Source organism: Periophthalmus magnuspinnatus, chromosome 16 (assembly GCF_009829125.3).
Source record: "Periophthalmus magnuspinnatus isolate fPerMag1 chromosome 16, fPerMag1.2.pri, whole genome shotgun sequence".
Taxonomy (NCBI): domain Eukaryota; kingdom Metazoa; phylum Chordata; class Actinopteri; order Gobiiformes; family Gobiidae; genus Periophthalmus; species Periophthalmus magnuspinnatus.
The window spans coordinates 29,342,211-29,364,796 of NC_047141.1; the positions used below are offsets into that span (position 1 = coordinate 29,342,211).

Consider the following 22,586-nt stretch of genomic DNA (forward strand, 5'->3'; position numbering starts at 1 on the left):
TCCACAAGTGCTTACTCATCACCTCCCTCCCTCCTGCAGCACCACTGGCCTGTTTATGTGCCCGGCTTTGTAATGTCCTGATTAGTCAAGAGGAAAACGCTCCCCACCGACATCAGCCCTTACGTTTTTTTTTCTTGTTTTTTTTCCCCCTTCTCCTTCTACGATGAATGAACTGCTTATTTATTTGTCATAAACGGACGTGACCATCCCATATTAGACTGATCACTGTTGCGGACCAGAAAATGGAGGAGAAGAGAGCCTGAAAAAAACCCATCATATTTCATCACGCCTAAATCTGCTTGACTAATGCGGAGATGACAAGTCGCTTTTGTGAGATAGGCCGTGTTCGCGCGCAGTTTGTCTATGTTTAAAACAAAAGCCGAGCGTAAGGACACACCTAAACCTCGCTGTTATCCCGCCAGCTGACACAATTCCGCTCTCGAACAATCTTGCTAATTATAAATGTTAATTAATCCTCCGCCAGCGCCCTCATCAGGAGAATAATAACCTACATTCCCATTAATTAGACCTTCAACCCCGCGCTCTTTTGGCTGGTCTCCGCGTCCCACTCCAATCGGGCTGCGGTCCCTCGTCCCGCGACGCTAAACAACGGTGAAACAGCGGAGTGATTAATAATGTCTGCGTGTGAGTGATGGGTGTCATGGCGGCGTGCGTGGGAAAAGCATTATGGGAGATGTTTTTGGGCAAGATGAGAAGATAAGAAGTGTTTCAAATGGGTTAGGTCACTTAAATGATTCAGTTTTTGGAGTTTTTTTTTTTAAATATATGTAATGTAGAGGTTCTGAAACGTCCCAAACACGGCTTAAAGGATCCGTATCTGATCTAAAACCATGAGAAATTAACGTTTTTTTAGTTGCGCCATGACATAAAAACATTTGTCTGCGTTGTTCTCATGCAGTTATTTCCTTATAGTTCTGAAATCTCTGCTTTTATTTGCTTTTTTCTCGCTCTTAAAACTGAACCAGGACAGAGAATCAAGTGTCTGGGAAAGTGTCAAAGTGTCTGGACGTTGGTTTCCCATGATTCTTAGTAAAAATGTGCCTGATTGGACGAAAAACGATGATCCTGAAACGATGATTAGTTATTACCTGAGAAAATGCTTTGTAAAATGAATGCAATAAATGTTTTTCCTTTACTTTTTAGCAGCTGAAGCTTGATGTAAAGAGCATTTATGTTGACAAGAATTAATTTAAATCAAGTACACGGTTTTTAGTATAATATTTGAGTTTCCGAGTACCACCAGGTTTAAACCCAAACGTTATTCGGACAAACTTTGGGCTAAACCAGGTCTAAAATGAAGATAAACACACATCACAGTTTGAGAAATGATCTAAAGGAAACGTTTGTGTAATAACTCTAGTACTCCAGGACTTCTTTCTGCTTGGACGCCATTTTGAGGACTTTTAACCACTCCAAAAATCCTGTATTATGTTCTGGACTATTAGTTGCTATTGGATTTGCCTTGGAATTGTCTTGATCGCCTTTGATCCCACTCAGATTTGACGTGTAATTTGGCCGGCTTGCCTCCATGTGGCTTGATAAAGTTAATGCCATACAGTGGAACATTTGGCATCTTTGTGGAGGCATCATAGACTGTGTAAAGAAGCGGACCAAGTGAGTTCAGCTCCAGTCAAATGAAGCTAATCGAGGCTAGCAGTTATAGCGGCGAATTTGGAGCCGAGTTTCATATTTGGACTTCCGACCGAGAGTATCATAGCAACCAAAGAGCAAATCCGGAGCGAGGCTGTTGAAGGCCACAGCGCTGGTTTAGCACGGAGGGGGGCGCGTAGCAACACTGTCAATCAAAGCTGTTGCTAACGCTAACGGGAGCGACCTCAGGGAAAGAAGGCGCCTGATTTGTCTGTTTTTAAAGTTCATATCTTCATTTATAGACAAAAGTAACTAAATAAAAATACTGGAATCATGTAGCGCAACAGTTTTTCAATAGAAAGTGAATTGAAACCAGAGTCGATGGAGCCGGAAGTGCGCCCATGCTCACTTTCTATTTGGAATGCGGCGGCTAGCAGGTTAGCGATGTCCATTACAGTCCAATATACAGTCTACGGGAGACATGCAGAAAAGTTGCGTAGTGTACCTTTATCTACTATATTAGACATTTCAGATGCAGAATATGGAGCAAACTGAAAAAAGTCTTAACAAGCTGAATGTAAATGAGCTAAAGTGTCTTTCTCTTAACCACCCTGCCGCAGTCCGCCTTGTGTGTGGTTTTTCACTGTTCTTTTTCTGTCAGAGCCGGACACAGGGCCCACCACAGCCCCCCCTGGAGGCGGAGACGACCTGCTTTCAGACAAGCTGTTTCTGTGCCACACTTCTCTGTTTCCACGGCATTGTTCAGAACAAATTAACATGTTTATTCTCAGGCCTGTTTCTGCTGTCTCCCCCAGAACCGGCACAATGTGAGCGCTTTCCAGGGTTGTGTCATAATGTCCTAAAGACCCCCGAGGTTTAAAAAATGAGGATACAATGACTTGCACGACTGGCTGCTAAAGATTCCACCTGTGTATTTGTGTTGCCATGGTAATTACAGACATAATTACTGGGCATATTTGCATGAATTAGGTCATTATCTTGTCTCTTTTGGGGTCAGTTGACGTCACGTGGTCATAAATTGATCTCAAATGGTTGCCGTTGCACACGCCTTTAAACCACAAATGTTTTCTGTGACTTTGGACGCACAAAAATAAGCAAAAGCCTTTAAAATTCTCAGCTTGAATTAAATTAAATTCTCGAAAATGAACACAACCTCTTCACTGGTGTCAGATCTTCGTGAACTGTGGAGTTTTTCTGGTGAGCGCTACACCACCTGCTTGTCTTCATAGAGATGTTTATGCTTGTTCCGCAGTATGGCTTTAAGCGGATCTACATTCTAGCTTCATCTACAAGTTACAGGTCAGATCTGTGGAGTGACAACCCGGCCTGTTCTCAGTAAGAATGCATGTTTATTTTTTTTATTTTTGAGCAATTAAACACCCAAATGAGACGCTAGATGTTCGTTAAATGCCGTAATGTTGGACAATAATATCCACGGAGACAAGCAGGTGCGATGCCCGCCTCCAGAAAAGTTACACAGTGCACCTTTACGTCTCTCTGCTGTGTCTTTTTCCAGGTTCTCTCCCCTCTCTGCCCCTAGGTCCTCCTCTCTCGCCTCTCCCCGGTCCACCAGGAGAAACTTGGCTTGTGTTTTCTGCATCAACCGGTGGCAAAATGGCAGCTTGCGTGGTGGTTTGAGCCGTCCTCCTTCCCCTTCTCTCCCCACTCTCCTGAGACAAGTAACCCAGATTTAAAAATGAATCGCTGCCTATTCCCCTCAATCTTTCTCTCTTTTCGTTCCCTCTCTCTATCTCACCCTGTTCTCCTGGTCCTCCTCTGCGTCTTCATCTTGGAAAGAAACTACCACCACCACCACCACCACCACCTCTCCATCCTCCTCTTCCTCCTCTTCCTCCTCATCTTGCCTGTGGGTTCGGATATACTCGACTTCACTCTTCTATCTTTGGTTACTAGAAAGCGCCAGTCTCACCCAACACTTGCTGCTTTGTTTCAGTTTTTCTTCATAACTTCTTCATTTTTTCGGAGCTGTTTTGAGTTGGCGAGCTACACTTTTGGCACTTCCGGACATTTTAAAAAGGAGCAGCTGAGAAAAGCGAGTGAAGATTCTATACAATTTGAGGTAATTATATATATTTTTTGGGGGGGTAAAATGTTCCTTTAAGGCTTGATAGACTTGCTCCCACTCCATCTTTCACTCTCGCTACAGGTTTCTTGCTGCAGGCGTAGTTACAAGCATTTATTTATTCATTAAAATCTGTTTCATGTATCATTTATACGAGGCAACGCTACTCCCTACTCGATACTTGCTGTTTTGCACTTTTCACAGCACCCCATAGACATCCAGATTACTCAAAACTTTTTCCCCTTCTCTAAATGGCGCTAATTAATAACAAGGGCAGCCAGGAAGTAGAGAGAAAGAACAGCGCGATAATATAGGAGCAGGTGCTGGGGGTGTAGTCGACATGGCAACAGGAGGTGCAGCTGACATGAGGAGAGAGCGGGGGTGGGCGGGTGGGGGAGGTTCGGGGAGGTGGAGGTCCGTAAATGGGACAGTAGCGCTAATCGTTCCGAGTTGTGGGTCTCAGAGGAGGGTTCTGTTCCAGCTTTAAATTAACCTCTCTTTCTCCTTCATCAGTATAGCGTTTTACACCGTACAGTCCGCACTCGCCGCTTTTCCAGAGACTCGCTTTTTCTGGGGCTTTCTCGACATCACGCCAGCCGTAACCTACTTTTTTTTTTCATTTTTTTATTTATTTATAGAGCCCTTTACAACGCTCAAGGTGACCAAGGTGCTTTCCAATAAAACTAAACCAATATAAGAGCATTCAAAACATAAAACAATGACATAAGGACAGATTTTACAAAGTGTCGCTGTGGTACAAAGTGTTAAAAACCAGTTTGAATTAATACGTTTGGATTTAAACAGGTCAAAATCTGTGATAGGGGCAAGTCACGGGACAGTTTGTTCCAAAGTTTTTGCCTGTGTGATAGGTTTAACTCTTTACCGCTTCTCAAAAAATACAGTGACATGTGTTTATCTTGTTTTGTTTTATCTATTTTGTTTGGTTTTATCTATAACCAATTTACTTTTTGGACTAATTTGGTGTTTCAAACTGATTTCAGTATAAAGTTATTCTATTGTAAGATCTATAAAGCTGTCTGAGTGCTAGAACTGCACTTAATGACTCTAAAAAGTAAAAAAAATATGTATAAACAGACAGAAAATGTAGCTACAGGGTCGTCAGACTAGGGGGGGCTAATGGGGGCTGTTTACCGGGGGACCAGTGCAGGGAGGGGGCCCCACTCAAAGTCTATAATGTGCATTTTTTGTTAGTATGAGCCCAGCAGGATGATTTGTATCCAGGGCGCAGAAACTGGTGCCACAACCCTGAAACAAGGTAACACAAATTGTGAAACTTGTCAAAAATATGTTGCAAAAAGCCTTGACCAACTTCCTAAATGAATCTAAACTGGGCTAAATCACTGCTACTACTGTCTTAAAGTTCGTCAGTGTAGTGTCCTTGCTTCTTTCCTACAGCCTAGTTTCAAGGTCTCCTCCCTCTCTGCTCATTATCCCTTTCTCTCTCTCGCTCCAGCAGGTGCAATGTCCACCCCGGTCTCCCCGTCCCCGATGCTCTCTCCTCTGAACCTGGCCTCCCCCACCTCCCCCTCGTCGGCTGGAACGTCCCCCCTCCCCTCGCCGCTGTCGCCCCCTCCGCGCGTCCCCGTGTTCCAGAGGAAGGGGGCGCTCAAACACAAGCGCATCGTTGAGGTGAAAGATCATCAGTTCACCGCGCGTTTCTTCAAGCAGCCCACGTTCTGCAGCCACTGTACTGACTTCATCTGGTAAGACACGATACACACAGCGCACCGGTAAAACACGCAAATAAAAACACAAAAACACACAGCGGACTGCGCTAACCTCTCTGAAGGGTCCACTACCTGCTTGTATTGTAAGAGGGCAGGGCGATATGGAGATAAGAATCAAATTGTGAGCTCATCTTTGTGTCGATTTTGACGCATTTCTTCTTGGATGCAGCTCTACACTTTTGCCCACCCACGCCTCCTACTGGTCAGCCTCGATAAGACAATATAAACATACAATCATCATGGAATCAAAATCATGATCTGGCTCTAAGAAAATTGCGCTACACTGGTCCCTCGTTTATTGCGGGGGTTATGACAAGAAGTAAATAACCCGCAATAGATGAAATCCACGAAGTGTCAGTTTCATTTTTTACAATTATTCTCTATGTTTTGCAGCTGTAAAACCCCTCACCACACACTTTATACACTTTTCTCACACAGGCGTTAACATTTTCTCACATTTAAACACTCTCAAAGTTCAAACCTTCGTAGATTTTTTAAAATAAGCTCAGTATTATAGAACGAAACCAAATACTACGCTGTACTGTAAATAAAAATGACAGCTTTTAGAAATACTATAACAAATTTCATTTTAATGATCAACGTACGAGGATGAACACATAAGAAATGATTAATAGTGACTCAGGTGTATTTCACAGTTCCTCTGACCGCGCCTCTTCATCCTGGCGCCGCTCTGCTGAAATGTCTCGTAATGTTCTTTTTCCTGCAGTCACTGATCCACAAAGCTAAAGCAGAGTCCACCCGCATAATGGTTACAACCCTTTTTGCTCCTTGTTAAAACTATTGATGCTGTCATCCTTATGTTATTTTCCTCCATCTTTATGTGACCAACCGAAGATTCATTTAGTCCGTAATGGCGCCCCCTACAGCCGCCCTTTGTCGGTGCAGAACGTCTTCATGTTGATGGTGGTCCTGTCGTCTAGATTTCTACAAAAACGTTCAGAAATGCATTTTGTTGGGTTAGCAATTCATATTTCTTCTCTCAAATTCACATTTCTTCTCTCAAATAGTTGGCTAAAAGTGTCAGTGTTGATTTACGGACTGACACGTGTAGCCAACTATCTTCACTTTGAAACTTAAACAACAATAATTTGCCAGAAAAATTATATACTGTTCCAAAATGGTTCAGCCCTTGTGCACGTGTACGCTTAAAGCTAACCAATGCTACTTTTTGAATTACATTACGCCCGTTACAGTGGTCCCTCGTTTATCGCGGGGGTTACGTTCTAAAAATAACCCGCAATAGGCGAAATCCTCGAAGTATCAGCTTTATTTTTTACAGTTATTCTATATGTTTTTGGCTGTAAAACTCCTCACCACACACTTTATACACTTTTCTCACACAGACATTAACATTTTCTCACATTTCTCTCTTGTTTAAACTCTCTCAAAGTTCAAACCTTCGTAGGCGCCTTTGTCGGTGCAGAACGTTTCATCGACATTGTGGGTTTTGTCGGGGAGAAAACAAATTGCAAACATACAGCACTTCAGAGTCACACCGCGATCCAACGTTTATGTAAATTTGTCTGAACACATTCTGTACTGTACAGGAGACACGGCACGGAGGAGACTGATGGACAATGGTCTACAGTCCAACAGCCAATCAGGACGCACAACACAATGGTCTACAGTCCAACAGCCAATCAGGACGCAGGACACAATGCACGATCATACGATGTAAAAAAAAAAAACGGTAAAACGAGACCGCGAAAGGTGAACAACGATATAGTGAGGGACAACTGTATTCACTTTTTGACATATCGCCCGCCTCTATTTGGACATTTTATTGCACTTTCTGGTTTGTTCCACTGTATGACAACAAACTTATCCATGTCGCATTTATTGTTGTTCGCTCTCAACTTGTCTCCATGGAAATAGATAAGCTTAATTCCATATTGTGAAACATTCCAGTCAAAGCAGTGGGGGGAAAGCTACATAGTATAACCGGAAATGATAAGTATAACATGTAATTCAAAAATAGACACAACGCAAAGGCAGTGAGTCCATGTCCGCCGCCTCAGGGCTACACACGCAAAAACATGAATATATCAAATAAACACATTTGTATTTATAACATATTCATCGCATTGTTACGTAACGTGTGATGGACAGCGGAGAGTTTAACGCCGTAAAACATGGTGATACTTTAACTTTATTATTACAAGTTAAATTGAACTACTAGACCTTTATTCACGCTTTAAATATTTGACATGGGCTTGTTAAAGTATATTTTCAGAAATGTGCGGTAAAAAGTACTGTTTAAAGTAATATGGGCCAATTCACCTGGAAGCTTTAGGACCAAGAAAAATTGATCCGAGGGCCGCGTTTCGCCCCCGGGCCACAGTTTGGACATGCCTGGTCTAGATGTTCCTCAGCGTTGCATAATACTTGTAACAAATGACCCCATCAGGCCACGTTACTGGTGTGTAGAGATTTGAATAGAAGCAATAGATTAAGTAAATGCCGCACTGTGAAACATTCAAGGCAAAGCAATAACTAAAGTTCCACGGTGCAACTTTACAGGACTAATTCTCAGTTCCTGGTTATCGTACAGTAAAATGCTTTCTAATTAGCATGCAGCAGACTTATTTTGAGCTTAAACGATGTATCTGCACTGAAACGAGGTCAAATTCGCTCAGATACGTGGGAAAAATTGGGTGGAGGATCTTTAATAACAACAGATAATTTAACAATGGCGATTTCGGTAACGTTTTAGTGGCGTAAACAACTCCTTCTTACCTCAAAACTGTGATATACTAACACGCAGCTCCTCTGAAACCCTCCGTTTCCATCTTCTCTTTGCCGTTCTGCGATGTGTGTGTGAGATGGAGATACCACCCACACTGCTTAGCAACCAACTCTGCCCCATCTGGTCACTACACCCTCACCTCTGCACACGGCACACCCCCGGGAGCTTAATTAAGGCACTCGGCTCCACTGTCAATATTTATGCATGTTTCATATAGTGTGGGTCAGGCCTGTTCAAACCTCCACGCACCCGTCCAATCTCCCCCATCGCAATCAACTGGTTTTCCGCCACTGGGTTCCAGTTAGGGGGCGGTGGAGAGCGGAAGCCCATGTATTTTAGCCTGAGGCGGGCGAGACCACGGACGTATGCTAGTTAGGTGCAGGGCTAACGTGTAGCATTCACTCTTGAGTTCATTTCCCATGGGCAATTTGGAAAAATACCATTCCTTATACATCCATCTCTTTGGATGAGAGCTGCACCATATTGGAAAACGTTGGGATATGCGATACAGCTGTTGAAGAAGATGTACTGCGCTTTTGTCTGCTGTGTTATAATTTGGACGTTTTAAATCGTAATATTCAGCAACGTGAAACAAGTTTATGAGTTTATTTGTATAGGACAGTTCGTACACAAGGTAATTCAAAGTGCTTTACGGAATGAAAAAGACATTAAAATCACACAAAAAAAACCAAATCAAAACATAAATAATCAAAAATACTCATCATAAAATGAACATTAAAGGAGAAAAGTGCAAAATAAAAACCTTTCAGTCACATGCACAGATAAACAGAACTGTTTTGAGTCTGGATTTAAACGTTGTCAAAGTTGAGGCCTGTGTCACATCTTCAGGAAGAATATTTCAGGTTTTAGCTGCAGAAAACTGAAATGCTGATGTCTAGTCCTGGTTTAGCCCTGGTTTAGTCCCGGTTTAGTCCTGGTTTAGTCCTGGTTTAGTACTGGTTTAATCCTGGTTTAGTCCTGACCCTGAAGTCCTGGTTCATATGGCATTAACATAATACGTCCACTGACATCCGCATTAGAAAACCGCGATCCCGAATTAGAGCTGACGTCGCCGTAAACGTCAAAACACAGACCTGTGCAGTTGTCGACACTTCCAATGTATAACTCCAGATCTTTCTAGCAAGTAGCGGTTTCATTTGTGCAGAAATGTGTACGCCACACTCTCGAATCCTCTGCGTATCACCACCTGTGGTGTTGAAAACAGAGCTTGATTGGAGCAGTGATGTCTTGGATGCAGGTTATAACGATCACTCAAGCATCTTTGAATCACACTAAATACAACTTCAGACGGTCAATGAGAAGAGGAAGCCACTATAACCTGAGTAAAACCCCCGAAAAGTCAATTTTGCATTATCGGTTTGTTTTAAGAAGTGCACTTTCAATATTATTGCGATATTTCAATATACTTTTTGATTCAGGTTTCATTTATATGTGATGTGTTTACTAGAAAAATGAAAAATAAAAACGTAATACAGACTAAACCAGGACAATGGGAAGGCGAATGCTGGATTTCATAAGGAAAATCTTTAATGAATAATATATTGAATAAAAATCAGCTGAACATATGAACATATCGATTAAAATCAGTTTGTATCAGATGGAGAGCCTTGGTGTTATTGTGATTTACTGTATTTATGGAGTAGAAGTCGCTCCAGCTAAAAAAGCATAATAATGAAGAAAAAAACATATATTTCATATATAAGTCGCACCTAAGTATAAGTCACACCTGAGTATAAGTCGCTCTGGCCAAAAAATGCATAATAATGAAGAAAAAAAAACATATATTTCACATATAAATCGTGTCAGAGTATAAGTCGCACCCCAAACTAGGAAAAAACAGTGCGATATAGTCCGGAAAATACGGTAGTTAGTTTGTTGCGTCAGCCGATATTGCGTTATTGACACTTTTGTGATATTTTGTGCAAGCAGTGCATCACTACAGCTCGATAAGTGTCAGTCATGCGATATATCGGCCCCTGTATAGACGACATTTTATCGGGGGATCGTGGGAGAGCTTCATTTGCGTAAAGAGATTGAACGTTAAGTGTTTGAACGGTCTGTGAGTATCTACACTGCACCTGACGATCCCCCGAGAGCGACTCACCTCAAACTCAACGCAGCCGTGCCGAGATCTGACCCCGGAGAAAGTCAGTCAGCATATTACTGTGACATAATGGTGTACATGTTCCGCAGTATGGCATTAAACTTAGATGTAGATATGGCAGTTGTTGAATTAAGGGCGTCAAAAATACCTTTGAAATTGTGCAGCCTATTTTAACGGAAAACACTCCGGTAAAGCATCACCCGGATATAGATCTCCATAGATATAGATACGTTTAAAGCCATGCTGTGGAACATTTCAGGCCAAGTCAGAGCATCTCCATGTAGACAAGCACACGGGGAACCAGTCACTGTAAAAGTTGCATAATAAAACAAGACACGGTTCACTTTTCTCTCACCGTTTCGTGGATATTTTCGTGTAATTTTGCATGTTTGTTTTTTTTACATTGTATGATCGTGCATTGTGTCCTGCATCCTGATTGGCTGTTGGACTGTAGACCATTGTGTTGTGCGTCCTGATTGGCTGTTGGACTGTAGACCATTGTGTCCTGCGTCCTGATTGGCTGTTGGACTGTAGACCATTGTCCATCAGTCTCCTCCGTGCCGTGTCTCCTGTACAGTACAGAATGTGTTCAGACAAATTTACATAAATGTTGGATTGCAGTGTGACTCTGAAGTGCTGTACGTTTGCAATTTGTTTTCTCCCTGACAAAACCCACAATGTCAATGAAACGTTCTGCACCGACAAAGACGCCTACGAAGGTTTGAACTTTCAGAGAGTTTAAACGAGAGAGAAATGTGAGAAAATGTTAATGCCTGTGTGAGAAAAGTGTATAAAGTGTGTGGTGAGGAGTTTTACAGACAAAAACATATAGAGAATAATTGTAAAAAATAAAGCTGATACTTCACAGATTTATTTTTAGAACGTAAACCCCGCGATAAACCACTGTAACGGGCGTAATGTCATTCAAAGAGTAGCATTTGTTAGCTTTAAGCGTACATGTGCACAAGGGCTGAACCATTTTGGAACAGTATATAATTGCGATTTTTCTGGCAAATTATTGTTGTTTAAGTTTGTTGGCTAAACGTGTCAGTCCGTAAATCAACACTGACACGTTTAGCCAACTATTTGAGAGAAGAAATGTGAATTTGAGAGAAGAAATATGAATTTGAGAGAAGAAATATGAATTGCTAATCCAAGAAATTGCATTTCTGAACGTTTTTGTAGAAATCTAGACGACAGGATCACCATCAACATGAAGATAAGATGCTCCGTTGTTTGCAGAAGAGCAGAGATCGCAGCCTTTGCGACTTACAAACTGCGCTATCAGATCGAATACTCACTACTCCCCCTACAGACCACTCACTAAACATCCACGTTTATTGTTTAATTGCGTTGTATCAGCCGCGTTGTGTAGGTGGAGATGTCTTTGTTTCACATGCAGCTCTATCAGTGCGAGCGGGTGGACATATGGTGGGCGTGTTTTCAGATGTGGGGCAGAGCCGGTGCCAGAAGCCTCGGGGAAACTCTTGGGACATTTCTCCAACTGTCGCCGGGCTCCATGGTCATTCATGGCATTTAGTTCAGGCTGAAGAGGTTTCCAAAGATGTCACCGGCTCAGACCTCAACCTGAGCACTTACTCCCCCGCGGTGGACTGTGACATTAATTAAAGACTAAGGAACACGGCCGATACAATGAACATCGTTATTCAGGGGGACTCCTAGTTTTACATTCTTCATTACTTCCTTCTGGCATTTATCAGCTCTGTGAAAAGGTTACAAATCTGTCACAGTTTGAAGGCAAAAAATATCCCCAATTATGAACGAAATCAGAAACAAACATAATTGAACGTTTAAAATCGAGTTCAGTGTCGTCTTAATATAGTCTCGTCTTCGCTTCTGCCGTTTTAAAACCTTATGTCATGTCAAAGCCACCGTATTGACACTTCGCAGCATCGACATCAACATTCCCTGGGTTATGATGCTAACTGGAGGCACTGTTCTGTTTGACGCTCAAGTTAGACATTAATCTGAGCTTCATTTAAACACATCTGACCAGAAAAAATTGACTTAGAACTACAAAAAGTGAGCGGATTTGTGCTGTTTAACAAGCCCCTCTCAAATAACATTAAACTCGCAAGCTAGCTAGCATTAGCAAACCATTTTTCAGTTAGTTACGCTCACCTTTTTGTCGAAAATCAAACTCCTAAACTCTTAAAAAGGACCATGACTGTTTATTTTCATTGCAGACTCCTGAAAACGTGATGTTTTGTATGTTTTTTGTATGTTTTCTTGCGTTATCAGGCGATCTTAATACTCGGCTGTGTTTGCAAATGCGCGCATTTCGTCTCCACGGTAACTGCTGAACATTCCGTGATAGACATACGCGCCAAACCTCCGCAGCATGATGTCGCTGCAGAGTATCAATACGTCTTTGCAGTGTATTTTTCCGCCCACCTCAAAGCTTTATAACTGAACCCTTTGTGACACTAATGTATTTCTATTTTTTACGCCAGATGCCCTGAGACTACCGCTTTCATTTATCCGGTCCTGAGAGCGCACAGGCTTCTGACATTTAGTTGAATTATATCGTAATGTCCTCTCCAATCAGTGCTGCTTTAAGTGTACAAGAATCCCAGCAGTTTAAAGCCGAGCTGGAGGACAGGTCCAATCTCTGCGGTGGGATTTGCTGTTTAAAGTGCATACGACAGCGCAGACTCACTACTCATTTCACTAAAGCAAATTTACCCAGTTTCTCCATTTTTTTTAATCATTTTACTTCCTGGTTGGACATGGGCAGCAGATGTAACATGCGTAAAGGTGAAGCTATAACTGTTACCAAGCAGCGTGTCGTAAAAACTGACGGAGGAACCAAAGATACAGACTCGGGAAACAGTTCGATAGAGTTTATTTCCAGATACAGAAATGTAACTAACTGTCACAGTCAACCACTTCATTTTGGTCTTAAAATGTTCATATTAACCCGCTCTACATGATCCTGGCGTTTTTATTTCTCTATTATGTCCGTAAATCATGATATGAGCATTAGTAACAAACAAATGAGGCGTCTTCTTTCCCCGAGGTCACTCCCGCTAGCGTTAGCAACAGGTTTGATTGACAGGACGGTGTTGCTAAGCACCCGCTCTCTGCTACACCAGCGCTGCAGGCATGAAGGGGCGTTACTTTCAACATCCTGGCTCTGGATTGGCTCTTTGTTTGCTATGGTACTCACAGTCAGAATTCCAAATATGAAACTTGGCTCCAAATTCGCCGCTATAACCGCTAGCTTCGATTAGCTTCATTTGACTGGAGCTGAACGCTGTGGGCGACGTCACGCTCGCTTAGTCCACTTCTTTATACAGTCTATGAAAAGTTATGAGTGGAGGAGTAAAAAAATACATGGATTTTTGGATGGGCGCTACTGTATTTCCTGTATTTTTGTCGTTTTCTTTTCATGTTTTTTCCACAAACTGTCAATTAACTGATGTAAAACTGATAAAAAATTAACCAAAGGAAATATCCACCAAACTAAATCAGACTGAAAAGAACATGAAAAAATGTCACGTGCACTTTAACTCTCGGATTGCAGATTTGTTGACCTGATTTCTAATGAATATCTTCGTACGTACTGTGCCTATCCACATGAAACCAAAACTTGTACAAACTTCTTCTTCTCTTCTCAGCATAGATAAAATAAAATGAAGTGTTTTGTTCACAGCGGCTTCAGAAAGTGGAGCGATTATTCAAAATTCAAGATATTCAAAAAGACACAATATTTTGTCAATGAAAAGCTCCGTGGTGAGAATGTGCTTATTCACTTTCAAACAGAAGTCCGCTATTTTCAGTCGTTATTAAGGCAGTTAGTGGAAAGTAGCGTACACCCGTGGAGAATACTTCCACTGTGGAGCGTGGGTTATTTTCAGTCCACTATTAAGAGGAAGGTAATTTTTGCTACACAATCAGAAACCACTAACAAGGCCACTTATTTAAAGCTCTACTGTGTAACATTTCCGGCGGAGGGTCTGCTGTTATCGCTTCACCTTGAATATCGCACAGTACGGCATTGAATATACAGTATCTATCTTTCATTTTTTTCAATTAAAGCTGTTTTATTTTGCAAAAATAGCTTGAAAAACTCACTTTCTTACAGTAAATGTGCTCGCTTCTCCACAGATCTGACCTCTAACTTCCTCTAAACGTGGTTGTTTCTGTGTAGATGTGTGTGTTTCATGTTCTACTGTGGAGCGTCTTGGTAAAGCAATAACATCTCCATGGAGACGAGGAGATGGAGATTGGCTTACTCTTCCAGAAAAGTTCCATAGTGCACATTTAAATAATTCATCTTAAAGGTTCTTCACAAAATGGAGTCTTGTGAGGTTTTATTTACTTTAAAATGTTGTTAACTCATCAAAAACAGACCTGGAGTCATGTTTTGTTTCATTCACACACGTTTGAGTAACTTCTCCAAAGCTCAAAATGCTCCGTTCTACTTTGTGATGTCATGAAGTGGTAGCTTTCAAGTTAACATTTATATTTTCCCTTTAGTTCAGCACAGATTCGCAATTCCAGGTTTGAAAATGATCCAAATGATTCTACCGAAGGTATGTGGAGTTTAAAAACACAGTGGAGCACTTCCTGTATTACCACACGATGACATCACAAGGTGGAACGGGGTGTTTTGAGCTTGAGAGAAACCTAAAAAGCAGGATTTGTGCTTTTAACCTGGAATGCAAATGAAACAAGACACAACTCCAGGTGCGTTTGTGATGAGAAAACGATATCAAAACACAAATCAGAAAACAGCGTAACACGGACCCTTTAAAACCAGCGCTAGTTGAGTTATTTCTGTTTACTTTTACCCTTTAAATAGCGAGAGGACGAGGAGACGGGGAAGTTTTATCCACTCCGGCAGGCTTCATATTGAGGATGTTACATTCTTCGATGGCCACGTTTTGACAGAGGTCACCACTACACGATATTGAATCTTACACGGCCGTGCCTTTCCCGCTGATTCCACTGTCATATTTACTGCAGGGTCTGCGGTGAACGCGCTGTCAGCCTCCCCCCCCCCCGCGCGCTCACACCGGCTCTCCTACACCCTCTGCTGGTCGTAAGCGGAACAGCGGAGACTTTGAGTGTTGAATACAAATGAGGAACGCGATTACCCTCTGCGAAACATCTTCAATTATTCCTGAGCCAGATGGTGAACCAAAGCATGATGGGTAATTATGGTCAGTTTAAACCTTGTTCTTTTGCGATTGCGGTGGTTGAACTCGTCGCTTGTTTTCTCTGATTTCTCTAAAGCTTCTCATCAAAAAGCTGATCCGTGAACAGACAGGGCGCTGCTGAGTGGACTCTTTAGTCAATCAATGCCTTTAATTATTCAATTATAGCTCTAAGGAGAGGCAGGGAGCTCGTCAGCGGCACTCTCTGCAAACTGGAGTAATTGTGCCTGGTCGCTGCGTGTGAATATACAGACCAGAGAGTTAGAGTTTGCGTTTAAAGGTGCACTACGGGACTTTTCAGGTGAGAGTCCGGCACCTGCTTTGTCTCGTGAAACTGCGGTCGCTCCACCTGGAATATTTCACAGTTTGGTGTAAAAAAAAACAAAAAAACAGTAACTATCTTTTATTTTTTCTGTTTCTGCTGTTTTTTTTAAAGATGCACTGCGTAGATTTTCTGATCTGATCTCCTCGTCTCCATGGAGATGTTGTTGCGCTGTCTGAATTGCATGCAGTATGGCATTAAACGTACCTATCTAGCATTTATTTACAGGTGGTTTTATTGCTCCAAATTTTAATATAATGGAAAAACGTTCACACGCTTCCACAGATCAGACCGGTTACTTACGCGCTGCCGTATTGTTTCCATGGCGATTGCGAAGTTTATGTAATTTAGTCGAAAGAAAATGACATAAAAGAACGAAAGTTATGAAATTTAAGTGATAAAAACAAACGTAATGCTCATAGTTTGAAAAGTAATCAAGGCTAATATAGAAAAAACACAAATATCTGCATCTGCTTGTCTCCGTAGAGATGGTATCGTTTTGCCGAATGTTCCACCTTGTGACATTAAACATATCTATCTCCATGGAAACAAGTAGTTGGCACACCAAGGCCAAGTTACAGGTTTGATCTGTGGAAGCTCGTGAACATTTTTTGAGATCAGAACAATAAAAACACCTGTAAATAAATGCTAGATGTTCATTTAATGCCGTATTGCGGAACATTCCAGGCAGAGCAATAACATCTCCTTGGAGACCAGCAGTTTGGCGAACAGTCCATCAGAAAAGTCATGCTGTGCATCTTTAAACGGCTCACATTACAGTATTTTCTGATCTATGTTACAGTATAATGTTGTTTCTTCAGCACAAACAGACCTGGAGTTGTGTTTTGCTTCACTCTGTTCCACCTTGTGGTGATTCAGGAAGTGCTCCACTGTGTTTTTAAACTCCACACACCTTCATTTGTAGAATCATTTGGATAATTTCAGCGCTGGACTTGCCAATTTCTGTTAAACAAAAGGTAAAACGTAGCTGTTAACTTGAAAACTACCACTTCATGACATCACAAAGTGGGACAGAGCATTTAGAGCGTTGGAGATTTAGATGGACTAATAATAAAGTGTTACTCAAACATGTGTGAATGAAGCAAAACACAACTCCAGGTCTGTTTTTAACGAGGTAACATCTCACAAGAGTCAATTTTGCGTCACATCGGACCTTGAAATGTACTGTATTTTCCGGAGTATACGTCGAAAAACGCATAATAATGAAGAAAAAAACCTGGTTGTCAAAAACAAATATGTGAAACTATAAACTCAGATGCACCTTATATTCCACATATAAGTCACCGAGTATAAGTTGCACCCTTGGACACACTATGAAAAGAAAAATTTATAGTACAGAAAATACGCTATATAGACTGTATTTGTGCGTTACTTTAGCTCCATAAAACACTTAAAGTCCACTTTCCCGCCCCGTTCACGTCGGTGCTGTAGTTCTTTCCCTCTTTGTTCTAAATGCAGAATGATGCAGGTGAACTACACAAACTTCTGATCATTTTACTTTCAGAGTTGAACTGTGTTTGCGTCGTGAAGTTTGGGTTAAAAACACTATTTCGAACACATCAGTTTTGGGCACATTTTGATGACAGTGGATTTTCCCATAACCCTCAGCTTTTGTCGCGTCTCAGTCATTTTCTCCTGCAGCTCGACTCCACCAGCAGCAGATAAGAACGCTTTGTGTTTTAATCCTTGTCTCTCTCTCTTTTCCTACTCTTTCCCTCTCCTCCTGTTCCTCTTCTTTCTTTTTCACACTCTCTTTCTGCCCGCTCCGATGGCTCTCTCGTTCTTTTCATTCACATCCTATCTCTCATCATTCCTCCTCCCTTGCTCTCTCTCTCTCTACTCTTTTCTTCATCATTGGCTCTTTCTCTCTCTTTGTCCATCCCCTGCCCCTTCTCTGCACCACTTTCCTATCCCTCCCTCTATTTTCTTTCTTTTCATTCTTTCTCTTTCCTCATTTTCTCTCTCTTCATCTCTGTCTCTCTCTCCTCCTTTTCATTCTGTCTATATCTCTCCTCTCCTTTACCCCTCTCTTTTCCTACTCTTTCTCTCTCTCTACTTCCTTTCCCACTCCCTCGCTGCTCCTCTCTTCTTTCTTTTTCACACTCTCTTTCTGCCCGCTCCAATCTCTCTCTCGTTCTTTTCATTCACATCCTATCTCTCATCATTCCTCCTCCCTTGCTCTCTCTCTCTACTCTTCTCTTCATCATTGGCTCTTTCTCTCTCTTTTTCCATCCCCTCCCCCTCTCTATACCACTTTCCTATCCCTTCCTCTATTTTCTTTCTTTTCATTCTTTCTCTTTCCTCGTTTTCTCTCTCTTCATCTCTGTTACCCCCTCTCTCCACCTCATCTCTCTCTCCCCAATTTTTTTTCCATTTCATTCTCTTTCTCTGTCTGTACCATTTCTTTTTTGACTTCATCTTATCTCCCTCTCTCCTATTTCATTCTCTTTTTTCCTCTCCTCAACCTGCCCCCATCCCTCTCTCTCCTCTCTGTCTTTTATTTCATTCTCCTCTTCTTTCTCTCCCTGTCCTGCCCTTGCTTCCTTATTTCTCTCCTCTTCTTTTCACTCTCGTTCTCTCGTCTCTCTTTACCCTTACCTCTCTCCACATCTCCCCTCACACCCATTCCTCTTCTCTCCCCCCCTCCCTTTCTCTCTTTCTCCTCATTCCCCCTCTCTGTCCCTTCCTCTCTTTGCCCCCCCATTTACCTCCCTCCTCTCTCCCCATCTTCTCCCTCCCTTCCTCCTTCCCTCTGTCCCTCACCTTCCCCATCTCTCTCTATCCCTCCCACCCTCTCTCACCTTCCCCGTCTCTCCCTCCCTCCCTCTCACCTTCCCTGTCTGTCTCTCTCCCTCCGTCTCCCTCTCTCACCTTCCCTGTCTCCCTCCCTCTTTCCTCCTTCTTTCCTCCCTCTCTCTCACCCTCCCTCTTTCCCTCCTCCCTCTTTCCCTCCTCCCTCTTTCCCCCTCTCTTTCCTCTCTCCTTCTATCTCTAACCTTCCCTATCTCTCTCCGTCTCCCTCCCTCCCCCACCTTCGCTTCTCTCTCCTTCCCTCCTCTCCTTCTCTCTCTTTCTCTCCCTCTTTCCCTCTCTCTCTCCCTCTTTCCTCCCTCTCTCCTTCTCTCTCTAACCTTCCCTGTCTCTCTCTCTCTCTCTCTCTCTCCCTCCCTCTCTCTAACCTTCCCTGTCTCCCTCCCTCCTTTCCTCTCTCTCTCTCCCTTGCCTTCCCCGTCTCTCCCTCCCTCTCCATCCCTCCCTCCTTCTCTCTCTCTCCTTCTGTCTTTCTCAGGGGCATCGGCAAACAGGGATTCCAATGTCAAGGTAGATATATCCACTTCTCTCTTTTCGCTCTTGTTTGTCACTGTTTCATTCCTGGCGTCCGTGTTCTCTAACCCCTCTCTCCTTCTCTTCCTTTTCGCTTCTCTCTTTTCTTTTTTTCGCAGTCTGCAGTTTTGTCGTGCACAAAAGATGCCACGAGTTTGTGACCTTCACTTGCCCCGGCTCGGTGACGGCGCCCAGACCAGATGTGAGCCCATCCATCCATCTTTACACCTCTCCTCCTATACACGCTGTTTATCACGTCCCCTGTGTCATCATCATTATATTTAACCAGCTGCTCCGTGCCGCCGATACGTGCCAATGAGTCATCCGTCAGCGCTCGCACGGATGTAATTCATGTCACGGTACAAGGCCGAAAAGACGAGAGCGAGAGATTTAGGGAGGAGGGGGCGCGAGAGGTGACACTCGGGGTAACTCTGAAAATAGGCCGGGTTTCGGATGACATCGTGTCGTTCTAGCGCTGAGTTTAATAGAGTTTAGGGACGTTAAAGTATCATTAAAGTATCAAACTCACTTTCACCGAGGGCCACATCAGCAAAATGGCCGCCATCAAGGGCCAGATATGACTGTGCGGCTTTATAAATGTCACTAAATGTAAACAAATGTCATGTAAAATAAATGTAACTAATTTTAAACTTGTTAAATAACTGTTTCTGTATTTATTACTTATTCAAGTTGCAAATATTACGTATCTGTGTATGTGAATTTCCTGATAAAGTGACATTTTTCTTCAGCTCTGCTTCAAAAACAGCCTTTTTTAGCCTTTTAATTATTGGACAATTTGTTGTTTTTCTTGCAGACTAACTTTTTCATACTTAGCTCCGTGTTTGGTGTCAAAATGTCGACGTAGAACACAAAAACATACAGATTTTCTCCTTAAAGCACAAACTTGTATTCACCTTTAGCATCTTTCTTAAAACTGCCTTCCGCGCCGACAATTTTACTCTTCCTGAACAATTTGGGATGATTTGCAAATATTTCTCAGTGTCACTTACTGGGAAAATCTCATTAGTTTATTGTCGATGCAAACATTAAAGCAGTACAGACTTATTTTAAAATGACAGTCAAGCTTTAATTTATCTTCTCTCGGGCCACATAAGATGACGTGGCGGGCGGCATTTGGCCCCCGGGCCTTGAGTTTGACATATGTGATTTAGGGCGTCGAGTTGGGAATTCTGATGGGAATTCACGTAAAACAACACGTATATTATGAATGTGCGATTTTCCGGTCCGCTGAGGTTCATCCGGGCTTCAGTTTTTCAAGGTTTAGTTTGTTTTCATAGCGTTTTCCTCACGATTACTGCACTTTAAACTGGGACGAGGGGGCCTTTTCACGCTCGCACACCTGGGATACTGTTTTAATGAAGTCGGACTGTAGATGGCGCTGTCGTCCTGCTGCCACTGCTCGGAAGACCGCTCCAAAAACCTGTCGAGATCAGCTAAACGTCAACATCACACGATTTCTTTAAAGTATAGTATTAAATGGATCTATGTTGCATTTATTCAGTTGCGGGTGTTTCTAAACCTTCCAAAACACACATTCTTACAGTGGTTGAACTCGCCTCTTCACAGATCTGACTTGTAACTTGGCCTGACTGCAACAAACTTTAATTAACTGTCGATGTGAAATTATTTTTGAGAGTGGACCCCAGGAAGAGTAATATTTGCATGTGCAGAGATGATAAGAGATCTTTAAATAAACAAATAAACAAACTGCATGTCACTACGGCGATAGATAAGTTTAATGCTATACTTCAGAACACACATGTCAAACTCAAGGCCCGTGGACCAAATGCGGCCCGCCATGTCATTTTATGTGGCCTGCGACAAAGTAAATTAAAAGGTTTGACAGTTTTAAAATATCAGTTTATCAGGAGATACACAGTTACACAGATATTTTTTCATATTTATGCAAATCCATATGAAATATTTGTAACTTTAATAAGTAATAAATATAGAAACGGTTAATTAACAAGATTAAAAAGTAGTTGCTGCATTTATTTTACATTGCATTTGGTAATTTATTTACATTTACAGTTACGTCTGGCCTTTTGAGAGCAACCATTTTGTTGATGTGGCCCTCTGTGAAAATGAGTCGCTGCTTTAGAACATTCCAGGCGAAAACGGATTTTATTGGACACAAGCAGGTGGCGCTCTGACCAACGTTCCAACCTTCGTTTAACCTGTTAATGTTCCGACGCTCGCCTCTACTTTACGACTCTACAGCAACGAACATCTACTTCAACATCACCCACACAAACAATCTACACATCCAAAGAAAGCTGCGACGCTCGTTTTTCCGATTACGCAAACCATTTTCACCTGCGATCACCACAGCGCTGATCGGAAAGTCGTTTTTCCAGAAAAGAATTCGGACTACACTTACCTTTGAGGGCTCTGGCTCTGTCAAACATCAACATATTCCCCGAAAGTTGGTCTCATTTGTTCCGTAAAGGTCCAGAGAATATAACCCAGTGAAGAAACGATGTCCACAAAATAAGTTAGATCTTCAATGTCCAATCTGCTGCAGGAAAGTATTCCAAAAGTGAAATCTACTCTGTCACTTTTGTCGATTTCAGCCATAATACACATCAGACGGCGCCAACTTTGTCTCTAAATGCTAATCACGTGTTAGCAAATGAGTGCTACAGATGACTGAAAGTTTACGCCCCACTCTCCCCTTTGTAGAATCAACCAATTACATTACACATTTTCAGTTTTCCCGATTTCCAAAGTGTATAAATGCTTTCCAGACATACTTACACTGATCCTGACACCTCTGGGTAAAACTATTTGGCTTTACCTTTACAAAGACCCTGAACTTGTGTATTTACTACAGAGGGTTCAATAATGGTTAACATTTTAACTTGGAGAGGTCAAAACAAAGGCAATTTCTCCAAAATGACCCGTAATTGTAAATTAACGCAGCTTTCGGCTTAATCCCAATCTACACCGTCATCAAAACGATAACGGGAGGGTAAGGGGAGCTCGTTTCTAGCTCTGAGAATCCTTTTTCCCATAGTTCACAGTCACTTAAACTGGTTTTACAATGTAGAGAGTGCACAGCTGTATTGTTTTTTACCACTAATGGCTCCTTTTACTATTGCAATAATATTTAATACAGATGGAAGGGGGCAGCTCACATGAATATTGTTAAAATGCAGATTTGTGTTGTAGTACTGCGAGTTCTCGAGACTTGTCACTAACAGAAATGATCAGGTTTGACATTTGTGATATTTGTTTTTGGATATTTCATTATATTTCAAAGTACAATGTAATTAATAGGGCAAGAGACAGATTTTCCTATTGATTGAATTGTACTTTTCAATGAAATACCCAAAAGGTAAATTCATAAGCGTTGAGCCT

At 42.1% G+C, this 22,586-nt stretch overlaps 1 protein-coding gene across 1 annotated transcript in view; it reads left to right on the forward strand.

Annotated features, from left to right (window-relative positions):
* Positions 1-5,197: 5,197 nt before the first annotated feature.
* prkcg (protein kinase C, gamma) overlaps positions 5,198-22,586 on the forward strand; it is an 80,420-nt gene continuing 63,031 nt past the window's right edge. Inside the window, exons 1-3 of the mRNA XM_033980869.2 lie at positions 5,198-5,439; positions 19,171-19,202; positions 19,325-19,407. Coding sequence (XP_033836760.1) covers positions 5,198-5,439; positions 19,171-19,202; positions 19,325-19,407 — 357 coding nt within the window. The remainder of the gene's footprint in view (positions 5,440-19,170; positions 19,203-19,324; positions 19,408-22,586) is intronic.